The 13038-nt window shown below is 42.9% G+C and overlaps 1 protein-coding gene across 1 annotated transcript; it reads left to right on the top strand.

Annotated features, from left to right (window-relative positions):
- The first annotated feature begins 3495 nt into the window (after positions 1-3495).
- On the top strand, positions 3496-12308 carry asxl1 (ASXL transcriptional regulator 1). The gene is made up of 11 exons (XM_087781373.1): positions 3496-3822; positions 4963-5046; positions 6310-6429; positions 6501-6696; positions 7127-7290; positions 7444-7528; positions 7616-7782; positions 7853-7949; positions 8052-8157; positions 8255-9380; positions 9603-12308. Exons 1-11 carry the CDS (start codon positions 3766-3768, stop codon positions 11976-11978), a joined length of 4578 nt encoding a protein of 1525 aa, XP_087637499.1. The 5' UTR covers positions 3496-3765; the 3' UTR covers positions 11979-12308.
- Positions 12309-13038: the final 730 nt, after the last annotated feature.

Genomic DNA, 13038 nt, shown 5'->3' with positions numbered 1-13038 from the left:
TGAACCTTGTGTTGATAAATTGTTATTAATGGCAGGGAGAACTTTTGTGATCAATAAAAAAATACAGACATTTACCAACTTTTTATTTCCAATTCTTCAAAAATGAAAAATTGTTATTTAAATTTTGGAAGTTGTATTTTATTATCTATGGAAGTAAATGTGTGCCATCGAACTTTGAATATGATTTTTTTTTACATAGCATTATAATAACTTTCTATTGTATTTTACTTCTAGATGGATAAAAACTGTTTTGATCCGTCTGTGCATGAATATATTCAGTGTAAAATGTAACGTGTACAAATATTCAATGTACAAATGTTAAATAAAATTCATTGCTAATAAATTCACTGTTAAAATATGGGAAACCAAAGAGAAGAAATGGGTCACGGGAAGGGGTGAGTCGGGGAAAACCAACATGTGTGCTCCTGCTTCAGTGACTCTGTTTGACTTCATTTGTGTTCGTAACATTGAATAATAGATGTCGCTCCACACGTTGCACGTGAAATATCTTACACTGAAATAGTTAACGTTGAATTTTTTCAACGTTTTCAACTTCTTTTTTTTTAATGTAATTTATTTCCAGTATTTTTTTCTTTAACTTTGATTTTTGTCTTTTTTTAGGAAGAGGGCCACGTTTGAAAATGAGCGATGGGGCCAAACACTCGCATCATACCCAGAGTTATCTGGTTCAGAGGTTTAAAGTGTAAAGCATCTATATTGTCATCCAGTTCAACAAAAATGGTTAACGTTTGCTATGGACAATGGAATTAGCATCAACCCTTTTTTATTGACTCGTGATTTTGTTTAGTCTTCAAAAAGGGGCTTTGGACATGTCAGTGGTAGCATAAAGTAAGCAACAACTTTTTTGTAAGACTGTGTCTTCTAAGACTATAGTAATAGTTTATTTTCGTGTCCAAACAAGAAGGATCTGTCTCGTCTGCAGTTGATACAAAACTCTGCAGAGAGAATTCTGAGCCGCTCTAGTAGAAGAACTTACATTTCTCCGATCCTATAAACTCTTCACTGGCTGTTTCTTTCAGGATCAACTTTAAAATTCTGGTTCTTACTTTCAGATCTATTCATGGTCAGACCTTCCATCAGTGATCTGAACCAGACTTACAACCCAGTTCGGTCTGTGGATCAGAATCTACTGATGGTTCCTGAACAAGGTTCAGGACCAGAGGAGAGAAATCCTTCCAGACTGTTGCTCCTAAACTCTGGAACGATCTTCCTCTGTGTTTGATGATCTACTGACTCCTTTCTCTTGGCCTTTTTAGAGTTTTTAAATTTTTAGGTATTTTTAAGTCTGTATTGTTTTGATCGTGAAAGCGCTTTGTGACCCTGGTCTAGAAAGGCGCTTTACGAATAATTATTACTTACTTACTTACTTTAAAAAGTGTGCATCATAGTTTGGATTTTAAAAAAAGTTTTGAGAAAAAAATTAAGAATTATTAATTAAATATTACTCAGGCATCAATATCAAACCTGGTCTTGAGATAACTCTGTTATGATTTGACACTTAAATAATGTTGTATTTTAATAGAGTAATAAGAGTGTTCGACCATTTCTATTGATCAGTTAATAATTTAAAGAATACTTTGTTTGTTTGTGCAGGCTTTCTTTCATGAGGCTGATGAAAATGCAACATTGTAAATCAGAATAAGAAACTTTTATTCCCAAATGTTGTAAACACAACATAGGGATTTTTTTGTGGTGACAGAATAAAAGAATGAAATAAGAAAACACACTAAATAAGCGGTCGTAGTCATTGGCCTTTTTTAATTTATATCTATTGAATGAAAATAACTTGCATTATTTAACAGGAAGTTATGAATGAAGGACGATAAAAGACATCATTATAAATAAATAGATGTATTAATACGTCAATAAATACATTTTAAAATAACGAAATACATGAATAACTAAAGGTAAAATTGACAAAAGGTAAAAATGTATAATTACTAAATCTATATATCCGCACAAATAAAATCAGGTCAAGTAATTAATGTATTTAGACATTTTGATATTTATTTGTGCATTTATTTATACAGTTAGTTAAGGTAAGGTAAGGTAAGGTAAATTGTTTTTTTTTAAATAGCCACAGCAAATACAGCAATTTTTCACAAAAAACAAATCAAAATAAAATAAGAACAAGAACAAAGAGAAATAAAGAGAAAGAACAAGATGATATAATCTAAGTCTAAAGATAAAGATAAAGATAAATAAATAATATAAATAAATAAAGAAGTTATGTATTCATAATTATGTCATTTATGGTCCTTTATAGTTTACAGTTTAATTAAAAATATTTGTAAAACCCGCTTCATTTGAACTTGATAAATTGACAATAATTCTATGTTGTGTATTTTGTGTCTACTTTAAATTAAGATGTATTAAAAGCTCTTACAGGCCACATAACTGTGGGCTCGACTTTAAAGGATAATAGTTGGGTGTGTATTTGGGTGTGTATTCTAAACACTAGAAATAACATGCTTGTTGTTTCAACGCTTGGTTATTTAAATGTACTTCAAATGGATGTTTTTAAATGTAAATAATAGGTCATCTCGCCTTCAATAGTGTCAGGTTTCTAACAAAAAAAATCGAGATTTTTTGGGGGATTTTTCTCGCCTAAGTGCTGTAATAAGGAGCACGATGGGAGTGAATGACTGCAGCTAAGAGCTGTTAAAACATCTTAACTTAAAGTAGACACAACATACAATTATTGTCAATTTATCAAGTTCAAATGAAGCGGGTTTTACAAATATTTTTAATTAAACTGTAAACTATGAAGGACCATAAATGACATAATTATAAATACATAACTAACTGTATAAATAAATGCACGAATAAATATCAAAATGTCTAAATAAATAAATACATAAATGACTTGACCTACATTTTATTTTTGTGGAAGAATGGTTCTTAATTGATGGTGCTATATATAGATTTAATTATTATACATTTTACCTTTAGTTATTCATGTATTAAGTTATTTTTAAATGTATTTATTTACGTATTAATACATTTATTTATTTATAATGATGTCTTTTATCGTCCTTCATTCATAACTTCCTGTTAAATAATGCAAGTTATTAGATGGATATAATAGATATAAATTGAAAAGGCCAATGACTACGACTGCTTATTTGGTGTGTTATTTCATTCTTTTATTCATGGAAATAACATGCTGTTGTTTCAACGCTTGGTTATTTAAATGTGCTTCAAATGGATGTTTTTAAATGTAAATAAAGGATCATCTCGCCTTCAAGGTGTACAATAGTGTCAGGTCAAATCTATATCTATCTATCTAGATATTTTGGGGGATTTTTCCTCGCCTAAGTGCTGTAATAAGGAGCACGATGGGAGTGAATGGAGAGCAAACGTGTGCACATGACTGTGTGCTGCGTGTTTATATGGCAGTGATCCGCCCTCCGCGCGCCGCTGTGAGCGCGCACTAGCATCGCTGCTGCTGCCAGGACTGGACGCTGCTTTTTTTTTCCTGCGGAGAGTTTTGACCTTTGACGTGGTTGTTGTTGTTGCATTCCTGCGAGTCTCGTCCTGCGTCGAGCGTCTCTCTCTCTCTCCCCCCTCCTGCGACCCTCCCTCACACACACGCACGCACACACACACACCATGTTTGCCGAGCTGCTCTAGACGCCGCGAGTGGTTGCAAGAGACTCCCGAAAGCTAACGCGACTGAGCTACTTTTTTGGCCGTTTTTACGAAGCTCTGTTGACACGCCGTGGGCTTAAAACCCGAGAGGAAATGAAGGACAAGCAGAAGAGGAAGAAGGAGAGGACCTGGGCTGAAGCTGCTCGCATGGTAAACACTCGTAGTCTTTTTTTTTCCCTCAGACGCAGAGCGTTAGCTCGCTAGCATGCTAGTAGCCACCTCCTGTGTTTTTGAGCTCTTTGTTTGCTAGGCAGCTAGCATGCTAGCGTGGAGAGCGTTAGCTCACGGGCGGCCACGTCCGTTGACGAGAAGCGACACAGGAAACGGCAAAAATGACTAAAGGCGTTTGAGTGGGACCTAAAACACACAGGAAATGTAGCAGAAAACGAGCGGGTGGTTCTCTTTTTAAAACGGAAACATGGTGGCGCTTTTCAAGCTAGTAGGCTAACTAGGCTAAATATGAGCTTCAACACTACATGTCATTGAGCAAGAATAAGACGTGTTGTTTAACCCAAATAACCCAATTATTCTTCTGTAGAAGACAATAACTATCGATAATACCACCGAAATGGTAGAATAAATATTGATCCAGCCACACGTTCAGTTATTTTGATCACCAAACGTGTCACTCAGAAGCAGTGTATATGGTTTTTATTAACCTTATCATGCTTTTTAGCCAACGTGTGTCAGCTCGTGTAACAAAAACTAGACAGTATTTGTATGTTTTTAACCCAAATCCTTCATCAGTTGTAGACGTTATAAGATAACTGTGACTTCAAGGCTTTTGGTTCTTTGCCAATTTAACTAGTTTTTTTGATCTAGGGAAACCCCGGCTCCTTCCACGTGGATCATTTGAATTCATTCCCAATACTTCCTCGTTCAGCTGGAACTCCCAGGAACTCTGTAAACAAAGCGATAGGGTTGTATCAATATAGGTATAAAGAAGCTTCCGTAACAATTGGCTCAGGGACATGGAAGCGATTGCTCTGCATTTAGCAACTGTCAGATGATGAAGAACTATTTTGAGAGAGGAATGGTTTTCTTTTAGAGAACCACAGATGCCGAATAAAAATACTGCTCTTCGTTACACTTACAGTAGCAGTTCTGGACAAAAAGCCAACACATTTTATCATAAACTACACATTTGCATCATCCATGTCGATGCTGAGACCAAGACTTTTTCTTCCTATGTTTGAACCATTTAATGTTGACATTTCCTGTGGCAAGGTTTGACTAAATCTCACTTTCAAGGTTCAAAAACGCATCAATGTTTCAATCTTTTTTATAAAGGTGTTGGAAAATTTCTCCGACGCACCCATGACACCTAAACAAATTCTCCATGTGATCCAGACCAAAGGCTTGAAGGAAATGAGGTAAGAGACGCACATTTAATTTTTGCTCGAGATTTTTTTTTTTTTTTAATCTCATGCATGAATTGGCTGATTGTTGAACTCTGAAGATAATTACACACTAACTACAGTACAGTTACAATAACAAATGCAATATACTTTAAACATTAAATTGTGGGATGATTTGTTTCCCAGATGTGATGGGAGGGAAAAAATGATCTGAGCTTTCATCTCTTATTGTTGTGAATCCACCCCTTTTACTTCCCTAGTGCAACTAAATGTTTATCAAATTTGCTAAACAATGGTATTTTCTTTCTCTTCCATGGACGACTTGACCCGCTGATGTCTTAAAAGGAGGTATGTAACAATTTCCTGTTAGAACATAAACCTGATGTTTGGTAACTGTACCATAGACGCCAAACATAGACGACAAAAACCTTTGTTGTAACTTTAGGATGAGAAAAAAATAAAGCTTGAAACTACACCTCATTTGTGTATTTGCTTATACATCTGACATCAGATGTTCTGTTTACAATGAAAAATTGCAACATTGTTGCTCCAGATTATCGTCATACATTCCTGTCACAGCCTACCAGGTCATTTATAGTTTTGAAGATATTCTCTTTTGAGTATAGATACACATGTGGACAATGGCATGTAAAAAAATGGATACAAAATTACAATTTAATTGAGCATCCGTTGTCTCACCTTATAGTTCAATTAAAAATCCTCCTCCAGAACTTATTAGACGAGTAGATGGCACCTTTTTTGCTAAATTTGATGTGCACTATATTACATGTCCTCTTCACATGTTTCCTTGAAACCTGAACCTCTGTGTGATCAAAATACATCTGACATCAGAATGCAGAAAATGTATCTTAATACCAGCTGTAAAAGGGATTGCTGAGTCGTAAACCTGGGAGCACACACATGGCATGCACATACACACAAGGGCACACCGTGGCATTGTTCCATGTCCATATGTGTGCTGAACTGTTTCACTGTGAACAATGAGGGGTAAAGTTACACGTGCTTTAATGTTTAATCTGCGCCTTCTCTTGACGAACCATTTATATTTCAATACCTATGAGTTGACTCCCTGATGCTATGTCCAATTTGATAAAGCTTTAATTCAACAATGCACATCCGACAAACAAAATTGCTTATGAAGTAAATGGTGGATCTGTTTGTCTTGAAGTGTAGCACATTATTGGCAGTATTTTGGGAAGCATATGGGTTGTTTCATCTTACTTAAGACCTTAAGCTTTAACTGTTAATTTGTGTGTTCAGTGGCACCGCTCCTCTGGCCTGCTTGGTCACCATGCTGCACTCTCAGGTGCGAGGAGATCGAGTCAAAAACAGCATCTTCTTCAAGCTGCCCGGACGAATGAGTCTATTTACCCTAAAGGTAGTTCATAACCGCTCCTCGCTGTTGTTGATCTCCCTGCCCTCGCTCACACGTCTGCTTCCGCTGAACAGAAAAACGCGCCCCAATGGTCCAAGACAACGGCAGAGTCCTTGATGTCCTCAGAGGTTACCGGCGGTGCCACTCCGTGCAGCAGCAGCAATCCAACCGCAGACTCCAACGTGTCTCTGGTCAGCTCCACTGAAGCCACAGAGCAGGAGAGTTGTGACTCCACAGAGACGACGGCGGCAACCAGTGGAGATAACGATGGTAACATCTGGTTCTTTTGGTTCATGCATTGTGTGAAAGTTCTAAAGAACCTCTCTCTCAACAATATTCTAATTTACTTGAAGATTTTGACGTGTAATTCCTGTTTTATACGCTTGAATCAGAAAGTTCTTTACCAGCTATTCTTGTGGTGATGACATTAAAGAATAAAAAAGAAATGAGATAAATAAAATAAGATGCTAATAAAAAGACTATAAGATAACATTAAAGTGGACATATAAAATGAAAATGTTTTTAAATTTAATGAAAAAAAGACTTTAAATTGAAACTATATAATTCAATTTTTTGACGCTACTGGCAATTAACATGATTCTGATACAAGCCTTCTCACTTTGAGTGAAATTCGTGCAGAAGTGCCTGATCATTTAATTAGACTTTCATGTCTAATTATGTTGTTATTTCTGACGAACAGCCTCGGTGGATGAAAGTTCTTCAAGTGCGTCCTGCTCCACCGAGGTGCAGCCAGTCATCAATCAGCCACAGACCCGCCTCAGCCGAGCAGCAGGACAGCAGGGTCGCTCAGAACCCATCCAGCACACTCCACATGCCCAGACCAGGTTGAGCCGCTCCAGACAGGTCAGTAGAAAAGCACACCGTGTTTTCAGCTTTAAAATCGGAACATAATTTAACCCCCTGAGCACAAGCTGGTTTCGCAACTAAATATAACGAGTACTATTGAAGTATGTTCTTAAACTGTGGAATAAATGAGAAAACTATTTGTTGCTGCAGTCTGGGAGGCAAAGGAAGAAAGCCGTCATGATGCCCCGAGTTGTCCTGACACCTCTGAAGGTCAATGGGGAGCACGTTCCTACAGGTGAGTGAGCTATTGTGAAGTCTAGACGGCGCTTATTAATCTCTCTAATATGAGAAACAGAAGAATGAAGGTGTTTTGTTGCCACAGGGCCAATCAAGAGGAACCGAGGAGGCGTGGATGTGGACTTTGAAACCCCGGGATCCATCCTAGTCAACACCAACATCAGGGCTCTCATCAACATCCGGACATTCTCGGCATTCCCAGCGCACTCCCAACAGCAGCTTCTGCAGTTGCTGCCAGAGGTGGACCGGCAGGTGGGCTCTCTTGATCAATGCTCTGTCTGAATGAACAGCTCTGACCCATCGTGTGTTGCTTCTGCTTCAGGTGGGTCCTGACGGCATGGCCCGGCTGAGTAGTTCTGCTCTCAACAACGAGTTCTTCACCCATGCATCCCAGAGCTGGAAGGAAAGACTAGCTGAAGGTCAGTCCACTGTGACTCCACTACATTCTAGATGGATGGTGGCCTTCAGTTAATGTTTTACTCTACTTCTTCACATTTTAATAATCATCTTTGCTTTCTTAGGGGAGTTTACACATGAGATGCAGGTGCGATTCCGCCAGGAAATGGAGAAGGAGAAGAAGGTTGAGGCATGGAAGGAGAAGTTCTTTGAAGAGTATCATGGACAAAAGTAAGAATACATTTTTTTTAAATATTTATATTTAAACAAACATTTCTGCTTTCAACAACAAGTTCTAAGTTTGCTGACCATGTTTGTGCTCCTGCAGGTCGGGCCTGACAAGAGAGGAGTCCCTTAAACTCACCATGAGTGAAGCCAGTGACAAAGCAGTCAGTGTGTTGGATAGTGATGTTGCCGCAGTGGCCTCTGGCACCCCTAAGACCCGCAGCATGGGCCGACGACGTCGCGACGGGCGGATGAGGAGGAGGACGAGGGCAGACCTGCGGCGCAGAGCTTGTCGATCCTTGTGCAAGACGGCGGCACCAGCTGTGCAGCCTGCAGAATTGGCCGTGGACCCGACCTCACTGGAAACCTCAGTCGACTCTAGTGATGCCGCTCTGACCGAGATCCCTGCTGTACAGGGTGAGGTTGAACTGCAGGCCGACTGTGCCGTGGAGCTGCCGGCAGAAGAAACCCAGGATGAACCCAAATCTCCGCCTGTTCCGGTGTCAGAAGAGTTGCCAGTACCAGAGCCTTCACCTGCTGCCAGCCCTGTTCCAAGCCCCATTCCTAGTCCGGTCCCAAGTCCCATTCCCAGTTCTAGTCCCGTCCAGAGTCCTGTCCAGAGTCCCATCCAAAGTCCCATCCAGAGTCCTATCCATAGTGCCATTCCGAGTCCCGTTCCCGACACAAGCCCCCTCCCCAGTCCTATTCCTAGTGTTGCCTCCACCAGTGCCAACAGTGAATCCCAAGCTACGGTTTGTCTGCTGCCAAAGGAAGTCGCCCCGGTACTGGCTTCCACATCCTCCCCTTCATCCTCCTCCTCGTCCTCCTCGGCTGCTTCTTCGCCTTCATGCTCACCATCTTCACCCTCGGATAGACAAGGGGCTTTCGCGGGTGGCCTGGACTCCTCCTCCTCCTCTTCGGGCTCTTCCAGTGCGGTAGTGGCGGCCGACCCGCTGGACGACGCCGCCTCCGTCGTCACCTCGGTGACGGGAGGAACGGCCACCAGCAGCCGAGAGAGCAGCCCCTCCACCAGCCCGGCTCCCACCCCCGCACCAAGCGCCCAGCTCAAGGACCAGAAGAGGCGGACCGACGAGGCGACCGCTTTCTCCAGCTTCCCCGAAAAAAGGCCGCGACTTGATGACCGTCAGTCCTTTCGTATCACAATCGACGGTGTCCGTTCGGAGAAGCCACAGCCAACAACAGAAGAGCCCAAGGTGCCACCAATCCGGGTAAGAACATTTCCTGCAGGTGTCAAAACGGTTCATTGTCATGCGACGATGAAAAGGTCATTTTTAAGAGACAAATTTATTAGAGAAAGTTTATCCTGCTGAACTTATTTGTAGTGACACAACGCACATTAAGTTGCTTTGTTCCAGCATTTATTTCCCATGTTTACAACGAGAACTCCAAGCAAAAGTATCTCTTACATTTCGAACCCTTCTCTTCTGCAGATTCAGCTGTCCAGAATTAAACCTCCCTGGGTCAAAGGCCACTCAACCTACCAGATCTGCCCGCGGATCGTACCCCCCGGCGAAGTATCGCGGCGGACTGGGACGGGGGGCGCGCGCACCTTGGCGGACATCAAAGCCCGCGCCCAGCAAGCCCGCGCCCAGCGGGAGGCCGCTGCTGCTGTTGCGGCCAATGCCGACGGGACGTCCTGTTCCGGGTTGCGGCCTACTGGTGGGATACAAGATAGTGATGGAAGACGAGCGCGAGAGCATCCAGGACCCGTCGAGCCCGGAGGAGGAGGAGACGACGACGACGGAGGAGGAGGAGGAGACGGAGTCGGAGACGAGCACCACGACGACAGACGAGGAGGAGGAGGAAGAAGAGGAGCAGGAGGCAAGGGATGTGGCTGGATGGAAGAATCTGAATCGTCGTCAGATGCAAATTCATCTGGAACACAGCTACAGTCTGCTGCTGTAGAGACTGGACCGTCTGCTGCCACCAACTTGAAAGCCCATCCGGCCCACAGTCCTACTCCAAAGGGGACAGATGTAGGGTCCGGTCAGGTTACGGCACAACTGCGTGCATCCAGCTCTCCTCATGGACTTAAAAATAAAGCTGGGACTCTGGATGTTGATCCAAAGGATGGAGCCTCCATCCCTGAAATTAAAGTTTTAAAGCCAAACGTTGGTAAAGAACACATTCCTGAAAAGGCTAATCTGGTTCCAACATCCATACCGGATACCGTTCCCAGGTTTGGGGCTCTGGGGGTGGATGTAATCCACACGCTGGCCAGCATCCGTCTGCCCGAAGAGCAGACGAAGCAGACGTCGAGCGGGGTCATCCAGCATGGATCCCACCATGTGGAGCCGCAGGAGAACCACAAGTTCCCTTCGTCAACACAGCAACTCAAAGAGGGTTCCTTCTCACAGCAGGTGGACTTTTCAGCTCGGGAGAAGGACGACACTGGAGCCCAGAGCGACTCCACAGAGACGGCGTCGGACTGCGAGAACGACTGCCAGGGCGACGACTGGAGCCCGAAAGTCAGACGCAGCCCCCCTCAGAACCAGCAGCCCGTCATCCAGACTCATGTGTCCAGCCGCCCGGGCCAGACCGTGATTCAACCCTCGGTTCACATGGGTTCCCCTCAGTCCTCTGCCCCACCCCCGTTACAAATGGAGCCTAATGTTGTTATTAAGGTGGAACCTGGAAGTGACTGTAGATACTCCAGACAGAGTTGTGCTGAAGATTCTGTAAATAGTTTTTTGAAGCCCCCTGTAACCCCCCCTTCTGCCGCCGCTGCTGCTGCTGCTGCTCTCTCTAAAAAGCTGGTGGCGTCGGGGCGACACGTGTCCAGTGTGGAGGCGAACAACCCCCTGGTCACTCAGCTGCTGCAAGGCAGCCTGCCGCTGGAGAAGGTTCTGCCGTCGCACTCGGGCAACAGACTCGATATCAGCCCATTTCCTGGACCCCAACCGAGACCGCCAGCCGCAAGGACTCCCAGCTCACGAAGCAGGCAAACCGGATCAACCCAGTCTCCTAGTCCAGAACAGGCGGTCCAGAGCCAGAACAGGTCTCCATCCGAATCCCCTTCCTCCTGTCTGGTCGACACGCCAGTGTCTCAGGTCCAGTACCAGCAGGCTGCCGGGGCAGTGCCGGTGATCACCCCTCTGCCAGTGTCCTCTAGAAATGCTGGAGACTCTGAGACTGCACCTCCTGACAGACTCCACCCTGCCCACAGAGACACGAAAAATGGCCCCTCCCCCACCGAAAAGACTGAAGGGAAGCCGATAAAGGCCAACATGTGGTCCCGGCAGTCTCCCTCTCCTCAGCAACACCGACTATCTCCTGCTTGTATCAAGAGTGAAGTGGGTTGTTGGCCCACTCACCAAAGCAAAGGCTCCCTTTCCCTGAGTGTTCCCAAAAAGGAGCCCCTGAACTCAATGGACGGCTACCTCGGCGGAGGAGCAATGGAGGGCCTCCTCAACATGGAGATGACCTTCGCCAGGATGGCCAAGAACGACCACGGTAAATCCTCCAAATCCATCTCCCCCTCTCCTCCTTCCACCTCCGTCTCTGGACTCCCTTTCCAGCTCTACGGAAAACTCCCCAAGCAGGGCGCGGTCAGCTACACCGCTAATGTGTCGGTGGTGGACAATGGCGGTTTCTGCAGGAGCATGGCCGACGGCGTGCTCCAGCTGCGCCCCCGCCAGACCACGCTCAGCATCCAGGCCTTCACCGACAGCACGGCCGAGGAGGTGTCGCTCAAGTGCTCGTGCCGTCTCAAAGCCATGATCATGTGCCAAGGCTGCGGTGCTTTCTGCCACGACGATTGCATCGGACCCTCGAAACTCTGCGTGTCTTGTCTGGTCGTCAGATAGTCCTGAAGTGCAGTATTGACCCCAGCGCCAGGGGGCGCAAGTGTGTACTGAAGACAGGCTTTTGTCATTGTATAATATACCTGCTCTGTATTTTTTTTTTTGTTCTTTAAAATTTGACAGTTATATTATTGTTATTATTGTTGTGGATTTGAGGCATGATGGTTTGTAAATTGTGCCTTTTTTCTCAAACATTTACCTCATGTTATCTCGTACCATCATCATCATCTTGGTGGCCATAGTTGTCCGTCTCGGTTGCTCAGCAACATGAGGCTCAGTGTTGTCTCTTTGTGCAAAGAAATATTTTTTTATCCATTAAAAAAGACAAACTTTCATGTTCAGACTCGATTTACTCAAGACACTGACGGGTTCTTAAACTTGCTTAATTTAATTTATTTTTACATTAGGGAGCCAATGGGAAAATGAAGAAAACAAAGCTGCTGTTTCATATGTAAATAATATTTATAAAGTATTGCATGTTACATTTCTGACAACTGACTCTCTAGCATAGACTTCTACAACCATCACTTCTATTCATGGATGGTTTGACATTCTGTGCTGTTATCAGCCAAAGAGTCACTCGTAAAGAAAAATATAAAGTGACTAAAGCAAAATACATCCTTCTTCCAGTAGGAACAGAAATTAGAATCTTATATTGTTACATAAATAGTATAAAATGATATACTCAAATATTCAGCCTATTTTATTAACCTATTTGATCTTCTTTGAAAGTGTGTGTGTGTGTGTGTATATATATGTAATATACGATGGAGACGCATATTTATAGATTTTTCTATTTTCTTTTATTTACAAACGTACAGTGGTAACATTTAACTATTCTATAGGTTAAATTTACGTGCATTAAAAAAAAACCCAATTAAATTCACATATTTTCGCCAAATAATAGGATGTGCTATGGAAACATATTAAAATACTGTATGCGATGTAACAACTTAAAAAAATGTGTACGGATGTAAATAAATATACGATATTTATAACTCTTTCCATGATTGTAAACAAAAAAGGAAAAGGACGTGCTTCTACATCATTTCCTGTACATGAC

The sequence above is a fragment of the Callionymus lyra genome, chromosome 19 (assembly GCF_982586985.1).
Source record: "Callionymus lyra chromosome 19, fCalLyr1.hap1.1, whole genome shotgun sequence".
Classification (NCBI taxonomy): Eukaryota; Metazoa; Chordata; class Actinopteri; order Syngnathiformes; family Callionymidae; genus Callionymus; species Callionymus lyra.
This window is presented reverse-complemented; position numbering and strand designations above follow the sequence as displayed.

Coding starts and splice junctions, on each gene's coding strand:
- asxl1 (XM_087781373.1), top strand. CDS start 3,766: ATGAAGGACAAGCAGAAGAGGAAGAAGGAGAGGACCTGGGCTGAAGCT. Junction 3,823..4,962: donor GGGCTGAAGCTGCTCGCATG/GTAAACACTCGT, acceptor TTTTTTATAAAG/GTGTTGGAAAATTTCTCCGA. Junction 8,158..8,254: donor GAAGAGTATCATGGACAAAA/GTAAGAATACAT, acceptor GTGCTCCTGCAG/GTCGGGCCTGACAAGAGAGG.